Source organism: Leopardus geoffroyi, chromosome D3 (assembly GCF_018350155.1).
Source record: "Leopardus geoffroyi isolate Oge1 chromosome D3, O.geoffroyi_Oge1_pat1.0, whole genome shotgun sequence".
Taxonomy (NCBI): domain Eukaryota; kingdom Metazoa; phylum Chordata; class Mammalia; order Carnivora; family Felidae; genus Leopardus; species Leopardus geoffroyi.
This window is the reverse complement of record NC_059339.1, coordinates 6,787,655-6,803,957: the sequence shown is the minus strand read 5'-3', so window position 1 is coordinate 6,803,957 and position 16,303 is coordinate 6,787,655. Positions and strand designations below refer to the sequence as shown.

At 52.9% G+C, this 16,303-nt stretch overlaps 1 protein-coding gene across 15 annotated transcripts in view; it reads right to left on the bottom strand.

Annotated features, from left to right (window-relative positions):
• Positions 1-16,303, bottom strand: part of PITPNM2 (phosphatidylinositol transfer protein membrane associated 2) — a 145,321-nt gene that overhangs the window by 19,771 nt on the left and 109,247 nt on the right. For all 15 annotated transcript variants that reach the window (XM_045457854.1, XM_045457860.1, XM_045457863.1 and 12 more), the window contains 4 exons: positions 15,148-15,320; positions 6,089-6,303; positions 4,899-5,020; positions 2,120-2,347 (listed from right to left, as the gene is read on the bottom strand). In XM_045457854.1, coding sequence (XP_045313810.1) covers positions 2,120-2,347; positions 4,899-5,020; positions 6,089-6,303; positions 15,148-15,225 — 643 coding nt within the window. In that variant the 5' untranslated portion in view covers positions 15,226-15,320. The remainder of the gene's footprint in view (positions 1-2,119; positions 2,348-4,898; positions 5,021-6,088; positions 6,304-15,147; positions 15,321-16,303) is intronic.

Genomic DNA, 16,303 nt, shown 5'->3' with positions numbered 1-16,303 from the left:
CTGCCCTCCCTACCCTGTGCCTCAGTTTCCCCATTTGCGAATGGCTCACAGATGACCTCACAAGCTCACGGTGGTTGTATAACTAGAGCAAGGGTGCCTCCTAAGGGAATGTGCCTGCTCAGAAGCCACACTGAATTCTGGGGGGATTCCTGCCCCAAGGGGAGACGGAGGGGGGATTCCTGCCAGTTTTCTGTCTCGGTTGGTACCTATACACTTTTCCTGTCCAATTTCCACATGGAAATCAAGTTCCAGTTCAAAGTGGGTTGGTCCTTTTTCTTATAAGTAGAACATATATGCACATAAAGTAAGACACAAAAGAAGATGAAGATACAGAAGAATATATCATGCATGTAAAATAACGAAAGTAAGAGCTTTCAAGGTAGAAAGGATAATAAAAGAACTTTAGGGACAGAAGGCAGATGGGGGTTGCCTTGGGCTGGGGGTGGGAGTGGGGGTGACTGTGAACAGGAACGAAAGACTGAGGTGATGGAATGTTCTAGAACAGTGTGCACGACTCTGAATATACTGCCACTTATAGAACTGTCCTCTTGCAAGGGGTGAAGTGTATGGTGTGTAAAATTAGGCCTCAATAAAGCTCGTTAAGAACACATTAAGAAGAAATAGAGCATCCTTACCCACACTACCCAGTGAAGGAGCAGACATGACCAGTAACAGGGAGCCCTTGGCTGGCCCTCCTGGACGCATTCTCCCCCTGCCCAGTCCAGCCTCAACTTTGTATTTGCTTTTCTTTCTGGCTGGAGCACACAGGTGTGTTTTTCTACACGATAGGTTGGGTTGGTTTGCATGTTATTGGACATTTTTACATGTATGCGTCAAGCTGCATGTATTTTCCTGCCGCCTGCTGTTTTGGGTGAGTTTCAGGTTTGTTGCTGCATGGTGTTTATTTGTTTGAAATACCACATTTTATTTATTCCTTCTTTTGCCATTGGGCCTTTGGCTCACTTTCATTGTCCACTTGGCTTTTACAAATCTGCTGCTCTGAACATTCTGGAATGTGTATAAGAGTTTCTCCAAGGGGCAAACCTGGGAGGGACATCACTGGGTCTCAAGGCATGCATCTTCCACTCTCCTAGAGAAAGCAGAGTGGCTTTCCAAGTGGTCAACCCATGTCATGTCCTCAGGCAGCTCTATGGTGACCATTCCTCCTGGCTCAGGCCGCTCTGCCTCCCCAGAAATATTTCCTAGATCCCTTCACCCTCTGCCCTCCTTCAGCCAAGACTATGTCCTCCGAGTCCTGGGTGATGGCCTCAGGCATACTATCCTTGAGTCCCACACTCAACAGACCATCTGATGAGAAGCCATGGCCCCACTGCTATGAGAATATCAGTTCAGATCCAGGGTAGCTAGGAAGGGAGATCTGGTGTCAGACCCAGCACTGGGTCTCTGCTTCCTCCTCTACAAACGGACGGGTGACATGGCTATCCTCACAGGTCATTGTGAGCTGTTACGGCACATGTGAAGCATATCATCAACGGTGTGGGACATCTGTTCCAAAGATTCACATCTGAACCAAAACCCTGGGCCTTGGAGTCAAAAGATGTCTGTCCAGGTGCTACTCCTGGCTCGTGAGCTTGGGCTGGGCCAGGCCCTTGGCACTGATCTCATGCCATGACCTGGGTAGGGGCGGGGGGGCAGGTAGGGAGCTGGGGGTGCTAGGGGAGGGAGGAGCCCGGGTCAGCTCTAGCTGGGCCAGGAGCCCCAGGTTGGTCCTGCTGGTCCACCTGTTCCCTGGACACCTGCTCCAGGCCGGGCTCCACCGTGTGAGGGCACCACGGCGTCCAAGGCCCTCTGTGCCTGGAACGTCCAGCCCATAGGGGAGGCAGAGCTGGGGCCTGGGGTAAGAGGTGCAGGTAAGAGCAGGGAGGCTGTCTCCTGGGGCTGCTCCTCCTCAGGGGGTCGGCACTATATGCTACAAACACAAGCCAGTCAAGAGTGTCTGGGGGCAGGGCCCGGGGACGCCGCTTGTCATCTATAGGTGCTCGGCAAGCAGCCAAGATAAACTGGGCAGGAAGCTGCGCATGGGCTCTGGGTCAGCTTCTGGGAGGAGGAGGGACCTGCCCCGGACGCGGAGGGAGGCGGCGGGCACTGGCAAGCTCACCCGTGTCGTGGATGAACCTCTCGATCTTGGACTGCATGCCCCAGTAGCGGAACTCGACCTTACAGAGCTTGTAGGCGCACATGATGGGGAAAACCTGCTGCTTGTACTCTTCGATCCAGTTGTCAGACAGCGGCCCCCGCTGTGTCTTGATCGAGTGGAATAGCTTGGGGTCCTCTTCTGTCTTATACTCACTGGGGGGTACGGGGTCCTTGACAATGTCGATGAAGTCTGTGGGGGAGAGCCCGCCGGTGGCCACTTCCGCCCAACCTCCAGCCCGCCCCTCCCTGTTCAGTCCCCTCCCCTGTGTCTCTGCCCTCCCCCCTCAGTCCTCACAGGCCTCTGGGCCTCCTGTGCCATAGGCCGGAACTGGGATTGGGGATGCTGCTCTGGGCCACTCTGGCCTTGGGCTCTCCTGACCTCAGGGCCTGTGTCCTCCCATGACTCTACCACTTGCCTAAGCAGACAAATTAGATGATGAGCTTAGGAGGCATGGGGAGATGAGTTTCCACGGAGGATGTGGGACAGGGTGGTGGCTGCCGGGGGGCAGGGAAACAGAAGGGAAGGCCGGGAAGAGATTCCCAGAAAAGGTGGCATTTCAGCTACAGGAGCAAAGCAGCGAAGCCGAGAAGGTTCCAGCAGCGAGGGATGGGGAGAGTTTGGGGGGCCACTAGAGTGTCTGTATCGGGGGAGGGGATGGGGATGCGTCCTTCTCTCACCAGGCTGGGCACCCACACGGTACCCTGAGGGGAAATGGCGCTGTATTCTCCTTATATATACACGTAGCGGCTTTAAGGCAGGCTGGCCGGGTAGGAGCCCCTCTTAGGTCAGAAGGGAGGAGATCGGCAGGAGGTGTCGGTCCTGAGAGCGGGTAGTGGATGCCACAGGGCTGGGTGCTGGGGAAACAGGACTGGGGGCGGTGGGACCTGGCTGGGTGTGGGGTATGGATCCAAGAGGAACAGCAGCAACTCAGGGCAGGGCCTGGGCCATGCCACCTCTTATCCCAAGTCTCTCCCTGCTGTGCGGGCTCCCAAGGCATGCATGTGTTACAGAGGACTGGGTACACACTTGGGGCACATAAACCCCAGAAGAGAGTTTGTGGCTCAGAGAGGCCCTTTTCGGGATACATGGGGATGATGGCTCCCGGCGGGCTCTGTCCTGGCCACGCTCTGTCTCGTCTCCCCTGCTTGCTGGCCTGCACTGGATCCACGTGGTGGTTTGCAGGCACAGACGTGGGCTCCACGGAAATCAGCAAGGGGTCAGGAGCTCCCCAGGGGCAGGGGCTTTCGGGGGAGGGACGGACATCCTTCGTGGAGCAGACCACATGCGCCACCTGCGCGGACAGGCAAAGGCCAAGGGGCAGGCCGGGACATGGATGAGTCATATCACAGAGACTTAGGAATCACAGCAGGTGGCCTCCGGAGGCAGCCCATGGAGCTCAGGCCTTGTCTGAGGCTGGCTGCACCTGAGCTGGCAGAAGGCCTGTATCATGCGGGGTCCATCCCTCCTGTGGTGGGTCGAATGTGTCCCCTACAAATTCGTATGTTGGAGTCCTAACCCTCCAGTTCCTCAGAACGTGACCTTATTTGGAGATAAGGCCCTTAGAGAAGGAACCAAATTAAAATGAGGTCATTAGGGTAGGCTCTACTCCACTATGACTAATCTGCTTCTAAAAAGGGGAAATTTGGACACAGACAAGCACACGGGGAGAGCGCCACGTGAGGATGAGGGAGAGATTAGGGTGATGTATTTATATGCCAAGGAATGCCAGAAACTGCCAGGAGCCACCAGAAGCTAGGGGAAGGGCATGCACAGATTCTCCCTCAGTGACTCCAGAAGGAGACAAGCCTGCTCACACTCTGACCTCAGACTTTAGCGACACACTAAACTTCTGTGTTTAGCCCCCCAGCCTGCGGTACATTACGGCAGCCTGTTCACACTGATAGAGCTCCCAAAGCCCCATGGGGCCTGAAAACTCCAGCAGGAGGGAGGGAGCCGGGTGAGGGGGTCCCGGGGAGAAGCCCTTCATGCCCATCAGAGGCTGCCTGAGAGTAGGACCCTGTGGTGCTGGGAGCCATCTGTCTAACGCCGGCCATGCACCTGCCTCCATGGCGGCTCACCCCACACGGCCTGGAATGCAGCTCTCTAACCTGGCCACGCACCTGCCTGAAGCACCTCCGTGGTGGCTTGCCCCGCAGAGCCTGGAACCCACCGGTTGCAGACCAGTGGCTGCTGAGCTGCAGGTGGCCCACAGATGTGGTTTCTTTGGCCAGTTTACTAAGTTTACTTAGGAATTGGAAGATTTCACATGCAAATCCTGATCTCAGGCCTCTCTTAAGTTAACAGACGGGCTGTTTCCTCACGTACAGTCAGCTGGAGAGGCCACTCACCGTCAAGGGGACACAGGCCCTGCAGTGTGCCAGAGCCCCCACAGGCTGCACCCACGCACAGCCGCCAGCCTGAGATGGCCCCCTGAGCACACACGCGCCCTCCAGGGGAGGAGGACACCTGGAAGGGATTGAGGGAAGGGGCTTGAGTGGGAAAGGCACTGAGCCTCAATGTGCACGTCAGGAAAATGGGGCCAAGGAGTCTGATCCTGCCATCCCTGTGCCCTCATGCTTGCTGGGACTATGACCTCCCTGCCCAGGACAGGAGCCAGTCTGGAGCCTTTCAGGCCTGGAGACAAGGGGCAGAGCCAAGGGACATGTAGGCAGGGACCCTGGAAAGTGGCTCTGCTGGGCTCCTGCCCTTCCCAGGCGGGGAGCGCTGTAGTGGTGGTTACCGATTGTCAGCTGGCTCTTCTCCACAGGAGACAGGCTGAACACATTAGGGTTTTCTCCAGCATCGGTTTTATAAAAGGTTTCGATGTCGATGGAGAATTTCTCCACAAAGGGGCACGTGAACCTGTGGGGAGGAAAGCATACATCAGGACTGGTGCCTGCAGGGGTGGGTCAGGGCCTGTGGGACCCCACTGGGCAGGAGAGGGAGAAAGGGTGGGGGTGGTGGCTGAGACTTGCCTGTCTGTCCACCTCCTGGACCTCTCCTTGTCCAGGCCAAGGCCAGCCTGGGGGTGGGGAATGTGTTTGAGGAGAGGGGGACGGAAACATCGGAGGAAGCTTCCAGAAGCCCTATGGCCATTGTTCATGTGTGTAAGGCATGGATGGCCATAGACACACAGACATACCACAAGCATGTGGCATGAACCCAGTAGGCTGAATCTAAATTAGCACTCTGTGACACCTCCCCAACCCCTTACCCCCCAAGCCACCAGGTCTGACGACAAGGCCACACCCCTTTCTCTTGGCTGGACATGAGCTCAGAGGAGGATAGTACTTCTGGGAAGACGAATAACCTCGGTGGACCCTCTGATAAGCCCCAGGTCCTCATTTAGTGGGGAGAATGAAGCCCCAGGAGACTCGTGGGGACTCCACTTGCACAGCAAGTGGGTGGCCAGCTGGGAACAGCCCCCTATCTGTTACACTCAGCTACACTGGGTGGGTGGGAGCACGGAGTGAAGAGCCTCCCTTCTTGGGGAATCCAAAGGAAGCCCTGTTCGAAGTGGAAAATAAGAACGCACTGCTGCAGGTGCTGAAGGTCTCAGGGTCAGAGAGAATCTCTGGGCCATCTGGTCTACCCTTGGTTCACGTTTCTTCCTAGCTGGTTGGTTAGTGGCCCCGCATTCCCAGGTGATCATTAACGTGAGTTTGTATTCCCTGAGCCTTCCTAGATGGCAAAGGGATCTCAGGTGGCCCTCATCTGACTCATGCTTTCCCGGCCTTCCTGGGAAGGTGCACTAACAAGGGGGACACCCTCCCCTTTCCTGCCTGTTCTCTGAGGGTGGAGACTCCTGGAATGGAGACTTAGCTCCCCAGGAGTCTGAACCTCTCGGAGGGAGGGTGAGCCTGCTTAGAGGGCCACCCCCGGGGTTCCTTCCCCACCAGAGGGTGGCGCAGGGTGTGGGGAAAGGCTCACCTGGTTCGGGTGTAGGGGTAGGCATTCCAGGACTCCTCCACCACCCTCAGGGCCGCTTTGGGCAGGATGGAGCGGAACCAGCTGGGGATGTGCATGCCCACATGGTACACCTTGTGCGTGTACTGTCCAGAGCCGCCGGGGCCATCCGTGTATGGCCGGTTCTCCAAGATCTCCACTCCGCTACCTTGGCCATACGTCTCGTTACGGCTCTTCTTCTACAGGGACAAAAGCATTCACCATGTGTTGGGGCCAGAGCACTCTGCAGAAGGGAAGAGGCCCAGGAGACCAGGCCCAGGGGTGCTGAGAGGAGGAGGGGCTTTGGCCAACCAGGCTGACTTCTTCTGTGTCGCTTCAGGACTCCCAGATCCAGGCCCAGACTCCACATGCCCCTGTACTCCTACAGGAGACTCAAAAGGCCATGGTCTCCCTGTGAGCTCTAGCACTGCCTGTGCAAACTCCTCCCTTCTGGCTCCCGTCAGTCCCAGGACTAAAAGTGTTCCCAGCATCAGGAACAAGTTGAGGATGCCCGCTCTCTAGGTTCTATTCAACACTGTACTGGAAGTTCTAGCCCAAGACATTAGTCAAGAAAAAGAAACAATCAGAGGCACTCAAATTGGAAAGGAAGAAATAAAACCACCTCAATCTGCCAAAGACATAATCTTATATACGGAAAATCCTAAAGAATCCTCCCCATCTCCAAACCTGTTAGACAAAGTAAATGAATTCAACAAAGTTGCAGGATACAAAATCAACACACAAAAATAAGCAATGCAAAAAGGAAATTAAGCAACCATTTCCACTGACAAGAACATACAAAAGAATAAAATATCTTGGATAAATGTAATGAAGGTGAAGCACTCAGATACTGAAACTATAATACACTGCCAAAAGAAAGTAAAAACCTAAGTAAATGGAAAGACATCTGTGTTCATGCATTGGAAGATTTAATATTGTTAAGAGGTCAATATTCCCCAAAGCATTCTACAGATCCAGTGCAATCCCTGTCAAAATCCCCAGTGGCCTTTCTGGTAGATGTGGAAAAACTGATCATAAAATCAGGAAGGATCAGAGAAGGATCTCAAATAGCCAAAACAATCTCGAAAACAAAGCAAAGCAAAGTTGGAACATTTACATTTTCCTACACAAAATCTTTTTTTTTAAGTTATTTATTTTGAGAGACAGAGCGAGAGAGAGAGAGAGAGAGAGCTCACAAGTAGGGGAGGTGCAGAGAGAGGAGAGTGAGAATCCCAAGCAGGCTCCGCATTGTCAGTGCAGAGCCTGACACAGGGCTTGATCTCCCAAATCATGAGATCATGACCTGAGCCAAAACCAAGAACTGAACGCTTAACAGACTGAGCCACCCAGGCACCCTGCTACAAAAAATCTTGCCATAGGCGCGCCTGGGTGGCTCAGTTGGTTAAGCATCCAACTTTGGCTCAGGTCATGATCTCATGATTCATGGGTTTGAGCCCCACGTCGGGCTCTGTACTGACAGCTTAGAGCCTGGAGCCTGCTTCAGATTCTCTGTGTCCCTCTCTCTCTGCCCTCCCTTGTTCACCACACTCTTTCTCTCTCAAAAATAAGTAAACATTACTTTTTTTTTCAGAAAATCTTGCTATAAAATTACAGTAATCAAAACAATGTAGTACTGGCATAGATCTAAAGAATAGGGCTGAAAGTCTACAAATAAACCCATATATCTACATACTATATGTTTTGATTTTCAGCCAGAGTGCTGAGATCATTCAATGAAGGAACGAAGTCTTTTCAACATGTCCCAGTATACTGGTGGGATAATTGGATATCCACATGTAAAACAATGAAGTTGGACCCCTACCTCACATCATATATAAAGATTAACTCAAAATGGATCAAAAACCTAAATGTAAGAGCTTAAACTACACAACTCTTAGAAGAAATCATAGGAGTAAACCTTCATGACCTTGGATTTGACAATTTTTTTTTTTTTTTTAAATAGGGTACCCAAAGTACAAACAGCCAAAGAAAAAATAGATAAACTGGACTTCCTATAAATTTTTAAACTTTTGTGCATCAAAGGATACTATGAAGATAATGAAAAGACAACCCACAGAGAAAGTTCTTGTAAATAATGTATCTGATAAGGGACTTGTATTTAAAATATATAAAGAACTACTGCAACTCAACAACAAAGATACAATCCAATTCAAAAATGGGCAAAGGACTTGAACAGGCATACCTCCAAAGAAGTACATCAATGGTCAACAAGCACATGAAAAGATACTCAACATCACTAACCACTGGGGAGAGGCAGATCAAAACTACAAGTTACCACTTCAGACCCACTAGGATGGCTACAAAGACAGACCATAACAAGTGTTGTGAGGATGTGGAGAAATTGGAACCCTCACGCATTGCTGGTGGGAATATAAAATGGTACAGCAGCCGCGGAAAACAATTTGGCGGTTCTTCAAAAAGCTCAACATAGAATTGCCGTATGACCCAGCAATTCCACTGCTAGGTAAACATCCAGGAGAAGGAGAACATGTCCACACAGAAACCTGTGCTCGAATGTTCACCGCAGCATTAGTCACAAGAGCCAAAAGGTGGAAACAACCCAATGTCCGTGATCTGAAAAATGGATAGACAAATTATACCCACACAATGGAGTAAGAGTCGGCCATAAAAAGGAATGAAGGGCCAAAACCTGTTACGACGTGGATGAACCCTGAGAACGATGCGTAAGAAGCCCGACACAAAAGTCCACATAGTGAACGATCCCATTGACATGAAATGTCCAGTACAGGCAAATCTGTACAGACAGAAGGCAGATTACTGGTTGCCTAGGGATGGGGGCGGGGGCGGGGGGCTGGAGAGTGACTTCTTGGGGTGATGACAATACTCTAAAATCGTGGTGATGGTTTGACAACCCTGTGAATATGCGAAAAATCCCTAAACTGTACCCTTCAAATGTGTGAACTGTGTGGTGTGGGACTCACACCTCAATAAAGCTGGTATAAAACAAAACAAACAAACAGAAACCAATCCTGTGTCTATACTCACTAAGATTTCAGAGAGATCAAACACGGGAAGTAGGAAGGGGCCTCAGTGGCGCTGCCTGAGAGAGAGGACTCCTGGGTCACCTCTAAATGTCTCTCTGCCCCAGATGTTCTTCCCAGTGTCCAAAAGCTCAGGTTTCTACTTATGCAGAAAGCCTCATTCATGGTCAAGGTCCTGGTGACTTTAAGCCCAGCATCTGTTTCCATGGTGACATGACGGCATCACCGAGGCCACCTTCGGTCAGCTTCCTGAATAGCAGGTGTGCACATGCGCGCGCGCGCGCACACACACACACACACACACACACACACACACACACACAGGCGCTCCCAAGAACACAGTCTCACCCCTGGGGTACAAAGACATGCCATATCTCCACGGCCCAGAGCAGCTGAGTCCCCTTCATAAAAAAAAATAGAAAGGACCCTGGCGGAGGGCACAGATGGGGTCAGCGGGGATACGCCATCCCCTGCTCTTCAAAGGAGCCCACGGAATGCGGCCCAGATTCTGTACTAAAAGCAGCGACCATTTCCCAGACATTTCGTTAGCTCATGCTTCGTGGTGGCTTCACTCGTTATGGTTGTGCCACGTGCTCTGCGTGCACGTCTCCCTTTAGGTAGTGCCACAACCCCTTGAGAAAGGCTGAGTGCTGCTACTGTTCCCAGTTTGCAGAAGGGAAGGTGGAGGCTAAGAGACGTGGAATGACTTGTTCAAGGTATACAGCTTCAAGTGGCAGAGCTCAACCTGTACTCGAGATCCTGTTGGACTCTGGGACCTGTTCAGTCCACAGCATGAAGACACCTTGGCATAAGGCAGGTACTCGGTACTTATTGAGCAAATAAATGGGTTCCAGTCCCAACTCTGTGACCAGTTCCCTCTCATCCTGGACAAGTCACTTCTCTCTGGTCTCAATTTCCAAAACTGTAAGGGGAGATGGGGCTACCTATCTGTCTAAGGCCTGGTGTAGTGGGCTAAAGGGCCCCCCAAAATTCACATCCACCCAGAACCTTAGAATGTGGCTTTATGGTCGCCTGGGGTGGCTCAGTTGGTTAAGTGTCTGACTTTGTCTCAGATCGTGATCTCGCCGTTCATGAATTCGAGCCCTGCATTGGACTCACGGCTGTCAGCGCAGAGACCACATTGGATCCTCTGTTACTCCCTCTCGCTTTGCTCAACCCTCTCTGAATCTCTCTCTCTCAAAATAAAGAAACTTAAAAAAAAAAAAAAAGAAAAGAAAAGAAAACAAAGAAAGCAACTTAAAAAAAAAAGGAATGTGGTTTTATTTGGAAATAGCATCTTCGCAGATATAATTCGTTAAGATGAAGTCACACCGGATTAAGGTGGGTCCTAAATCCAAGGACCATGTCCTTAAAAGACAGACTAAAGGGATGTAGCCACTAGCCAATGAAGCTGGCCGCCACCAGAGGCTGGAGGGGAGCAAGGCAGAATCCTCAGAGGGAGAGAGGGCCTTCAAAGGGAGCAGGCCCTGCGGACACCTTGATTTCAGACTTCTGGCTTCCAGAAGCGAGAGAGAATACATGTCTCTTGTTTTAAGCTCCCCCCCCTCCCCCCCCCCCCCCCAGGAAACGAACACATCTAGGGTTTGTGGTGACTCAGTGTGAAGGGGACACACAGGTCACAGGAGCCAGGGCCACAAGCAGTCTCTGAAGGCCCAGCCTGCCAGGGAGCTGAGGGTGGAGAAGAGGCAGGGAGGGACAAGGAGCAGGGGTAGGGAAGGTCCCATCCGACCTCAGTGGGTGACCCGGCCTGAGTTGTCCTTAGACTCCTAGCCAGGGAAAGCTACCATGTCCACTCCCAAGGCTCTAGGGGGGCTCCTTCTTGGCTTCCTCCAGACCCCAGGGCCCCAGGCGTTCCTGGTCTTGTGGCCACATCACTCGGCTCTCTGCCTCCACCATCACATCACTGTGTCTCTCTCTGTCCTCTCCTCTTCGTAATTATAGGGACAATAAGTCATTCAATTTAGGGCCCATTCTGTCTTGTCCTTAGATAAGGTCACGGTCTAACATCTGGATGGACATGAATTTGGGGGGACACTGGCCAACCAGCTGAGCAAGCCGTTATGGTCACTCATGCAGGATGGATACCATGGGCCACTTGGGAGCACAAAGGCCACTGTTAGCAGTGGCAGAGCCCCAGGACCCAGACTGGCAGTGCTCTGTACTCTCTGAACAGCACTTTGTTGTCTCTGCACAGTAAAGATTAGCTGAATGAGGGCGCCTGGGTGGCTCAGTCAGTTGAGTGCCCAACTCTTGATTTCAGCTCAGGTCATGACCTCACAGTCCATGGGATCAAGCCCTGTGTCAGGCTCCATGCTGACAGTGTGGAGCCTGCTTGGGATTCTCCCTCCCTCTCTCTCTGCCCCACCTCTGCTCTCTCTCTCTTTCTCTCTCTCAAAGTAAAGAAACAAAAAAATTAGCTGAATGAGCAAAAATGGATTCTGCTCTCAACTATCGCCAGTTCCATCTGAGTCTGGGCACCCCCTCCAACTTTGAAGCTAACACCCCAAAGGGCTGAACCCATGGCTCCCTCTGACAATGGCATCTGAGGGGGTGCTCAGTCCCCTGGCACAGCTGAGGCTCTCGGTCATGCCACTTAGGAGAGCTCTTCTCGAAACGTGCTGACCTTCTCTGCTTGCACCGAAAGTCACCACCCCCATCCCTGCCAGTCATCCCTGCCAGGCTCCCTGCACTGTGGAGCCTCCCAGGGAGACCGAGTTAGGGTGGCAGAGATAAGCCCAGCTCCCCAGGGGCATACACGTGCCCAGGGTGAGGCCTCACCCATGACCCCTACTCACCAGGCTGGGGCTGAGTTGGGGAACTTCACCTCCCTACCCCTCTCTATCTCTGGGGCCTGGGGGGCTGCACAGGAGGGGCCTGGTGCAGAAAAAGCACAGACCCTACGAATGATAGGGGTGAAGGACCCAAGACCAAGAATGCTCCAGGACGCCCGTAAAAGTGGCAGCTCTCAGAGCTGTCCAGGGTCCTGGCCAAACCACCTCGGATTCCTCCCTCTGAGGCAAGCATCTGCTGAACACTTCTATGGATGACAGAAGGCTCTCTCCCAGCCAGCCCAACTTTTTTTCTTTTCTTCTTATTCTTCCTCCTCCTCTCCTCCTCTTCTCCTTCTCCTTCTTCCTTGCCTTGAACAACATGTATTTTGCTTGGACACTGGTCAGGCACATCATGAGGCAGCTCGACACGTGAGCTCATCCCATCTTGTTCATGACCCCATGGAGGGGGAGGCTGGCTAGTGAGTGCAGAAGGCAGGCCCGTTGCTAGCTGCCACTCTAGCTGGTAAGCAGAGTCTGGAGGAAATGAACTAAAGTCTTGCTCTTCTTTCCACAAAACCACAGCTGCCTTCCTTGAGGGCCTATCCATCCTCCTCAACTGGCCCAGCTCCCAGTGGACGCACTCTTGGAGCAGCGGCCCTAAGCCCACACGAACATCCGCTCCCTGTCTCCCGGCCTGTATTCAGTAAACTGCCTGTGTGCCCACCTCCCCAAAGGCGCTCCTGGAGAGGAGCAAGTACTTTTACATTCTCCTCTGGAACCCAGCCTTCGGCCCAGGCTGAGCACAGAAAAGTCCGTGCATTTCAGTTAGTGTTTTAAGAGCTCTACTGAGATACGACTGGCATGCAACAAACGGTACATACGTAAAAATACAGCTGGTGAGCTCTGACGCATGTTCGCAGCTGTGAAACCATCACACAACGGAGATAATATGCTTGTCCATCACCCCCCACAGTGGGTGGAGCCCCCAGAAGTGCTGGGGCCAGTGGCGGGTAAGAAAGTGTCAGGGCAGGAGCAGAGGAGGGCAGCCTTGAGAGACAGACAGGTGTTATAGTAGGGCTTGGATGAGTGAACGCACACAGGCGGCCCTGCGCCTACAGCAGGTATCGTGGAGGAGGCTATGGGATAGTTAACATTAACTGGAGGCATAAGGATGTTTTAAAAAGAACAAAATACCGGGCGCCTGGGTGGCTCAGTTGGTTAAGTGTCTGACTTCAGCTCAGGTCACGATCTCATGGTTCGTGGGTTCGAGCCCAGCATCGGGCTCTGTGCTGACAGCTCGGAGCCTGCAGCCTGCTTCGGATTCTGTGTCTCCCTCTCTCTCTGCCCCTCCCCTGCTCATGCTCATGCTCTGTCTCTGTCTCTCAAAAATAAAAAAACGTTAAAAAATTAAAAAAAAAAAAAAGAACAAACTATCTCAATAAAGGGGGGTGGGGATGGCAGGTGCCTCTAAGGAGCCCAGTCGGAGGTGATCACATGCTCAAGAAAGCTTTGGGATGTCCTAGGAGCTAAAAGTCAGTCCCTGGATCCTGATGGGCCCTCCACCAGCTGACAGGCACATGGAGGGGCTGCCTGCCAGGGTCTGGGCTCCCCTGGCTGGGACGGGAATTGGGGAGCCGCAGGACAAATAGCATCCTTGAATAGGCTGAGCAATTTCCAGACAGCTCAGAGCTGGGGGGCTGAGTGAGCTAAGTCCCTTCTGTCCTTGATCTCTAGGAATAATTACGAGGTAAGTGGTTCAAGAGGGAATCGAGTGGCACTCCTGAAGCCGCATGGAGCCAACAGCCCCTGCCAGAGAGGCCAGTTCACCTTCCATTCTCTTCCTCATCAAGCTCCCCAAGCTGGGGGCACCTGGTCAAACTCTGGTAGCTTCACAGAGCTCCTCTCAGAAGGGCCTGGGGGCCTGGGCTCCGCAGGGAGCTTGTTACTAACTCCCCAGACCCGGGTTGAAGGGTGAGCACCCACCAAGCAAAGCCAGGGGCAGAGGTGGAGCTCTGCCGGCAGGGGCCCATGTGACACTGTGGGACACTGTGTGACACGATGATCCACGGGCTGCACCAAGGCATCCTGATGCCCGGAAGAGCAGAGCCAGGTGAGAGCTGGTTCGTAATCAGACTCCCAACTGGGAGGAAAGCTGCCAGGTCAGGCAAAGGGCTGGGGCACCGAGGCTGAGCAAGACGCTGGCGGGGTAGCCGGGCGGGGGACCTCCACAGAGGAGCAGGAGCCCAGCAAGCAGGAGTTTGGTCACATCGAGGCCACGAGCAACCAGATCCTGGGTCTCCCCGTTCTGTGTTCCAGGTCAGCCAGGCTCTGAGTAGGGATCCGGGTGTGTGGGAGTGGGAGGGGTGGGGCATGGCATTCTCTGGCTTGTCACAGGAATCTGTCACCCTGAAATTCGTCTGTGACTCTGTAAACCAGCCACATAGTAGATGCCACTGTCTTGCAGCCTAGAGTAGTGAGGAAAGTGTGGAGCCAAGAATGGGAAAACTGGCCAGGTGCTCCCAGGGAAGTCATTTAACTTCTTTGGACCTCACACCTTCCTGTCTGTCAAGTGGGTTGCTATGGACTGAATTTCTGTGCCCCCTCCAAATTCATACTGAAGCCCCTAACCTCCAATGCGATAGTACTAGGTCAGGCTTTGGGAGGTGACTAGGTCATGAGGACAGAGCCCTCCTAACGGGATTAGTGCCCTTACAGAAGAGACTCCAGAGGACTCCCTTGCCCCCTCACCCACCATCGAGGACACGGTGAGAAAGAAGGTGGCCACCTGTAAGCCAGGAGGAGGGCCCTTACCAGACACCAACTCTGTTAGCAACTTGACCTTGGGCTTCCACACTTCAGAACCGTGAGAAACAAATGTCTGTTGTTTAAGCCCCCTGGTCTGTGTTCTTTGTTAAAGCGGCCCAAGCTGACTATATGCACGGATAACATCTGAATCAGAGAGAGGACGGGTATTAAGTGCAAAGAGTGTCAGCACTGCCAGCGCCGTGAATACAGGGCTGGCGGGACAGGCCAATGCCACAAACACCCACGGCACTCCCTGTGTTCCTGGCATCGGGCTGGGAAGCCACAACGCCTGGGCAACTGAGACACTTACCAGGAGCCTACTGAGCAGACACTGCTGTGGAGACCACGGTGCCGCCCCACCCCACCCAAGGGTTCGAGAGCCATCTGTACGCCCGGCCTGGCCTGCCCTGGCCCCAAGACCCACCTGTATCATGTATAGCTGGGCGATGCGGTACTCCTCCACGGTCATGGGCAGAGGAATCCGATATTCCTTTATAATCATCTTGGAGTCCAAGCCTTCCCGTCGATGGGGAACTGCGTGTTGGGACTTCTAGGCGAGGTTCCTTAAATAACCATGACAAAATTCACCAAGGACCCCTGGGAGAGAAAGAGAGAGCAGGAGAGTCACTTCCTGCAAGACTGGTGGGCACAGCAGCACAGAGGATGGGCCTGGTCTTGACTCCACCGTGAGCCCACGGTGTGACCTTGAACAAGTTCCCTCACCTCCCCAGCCTTCACTCCCCTTGTTTGCTAAGCAATCTTGTAGACGACGTGTGAACTCTTATCAGCCGTGGGGTAAATAAAAGACTGTCACCCCACCAGTGAGGGCCAGGCGGCGGGAGGGTGTCACACCCCCTAAGCGTGAAGAGCACTGTGCTCTCGATTCGCACGCTGTTCCGGCAAGAGCAGCCCCGTGCTCTGGAGTAGCTGCAGGCAGACACGGTGACGGCAGATGGCCACAGGAAAGAAGGGAGGGCACACAAAAGGATGAAAAACCCAGGTGAGAAATTTAAAAATCAGCAGTCTGCGGGGCGCCTGGGTGGCTCAGTCAGTTAAGTGTTCGACTTCGGCTCAGGTCACGATCTCACGGTCCATGAGTACGAGCCCCGCGTCGGGCTCCGTGCTGACAGCTCGGAGCCTGGAGCCTGCTTCGGATTCTGTGTCTGCCTCTCTCTCTGCCCCTCTCCTGCTCACGCTCTATCTCTCTCTGCCTCTTAAAAAATGAATAAACGTTAAAAAAAAATTAAAAATCAGCAGTCTGGGACCCTTCGGTGTTGGGGCCATCAGTTCCATTCATGTCACCAGACACAAGAGGGCACGGCTGCTTCCTGGCAGGAGATCTGGACTTATCCAAAAGAGGTGATCTCAGTGTGGTTTTAGCTCAATCCAGCAAGTATTTATTGGCATCTGCTCTGCTGCCGACCCAGCCTAGGTCTTGGAAGTAGAAGAGATAAGTGAGATAAGTGGGTGGACTGCATCGCATGTGAGTTCTAGCTCAGTAAGGCTACTTAAAAAATAAACAGTGTACCCATGGAAGCTTCTCTTTAAGATGACAAAGAATACTTTTGAGGGAGATGTGC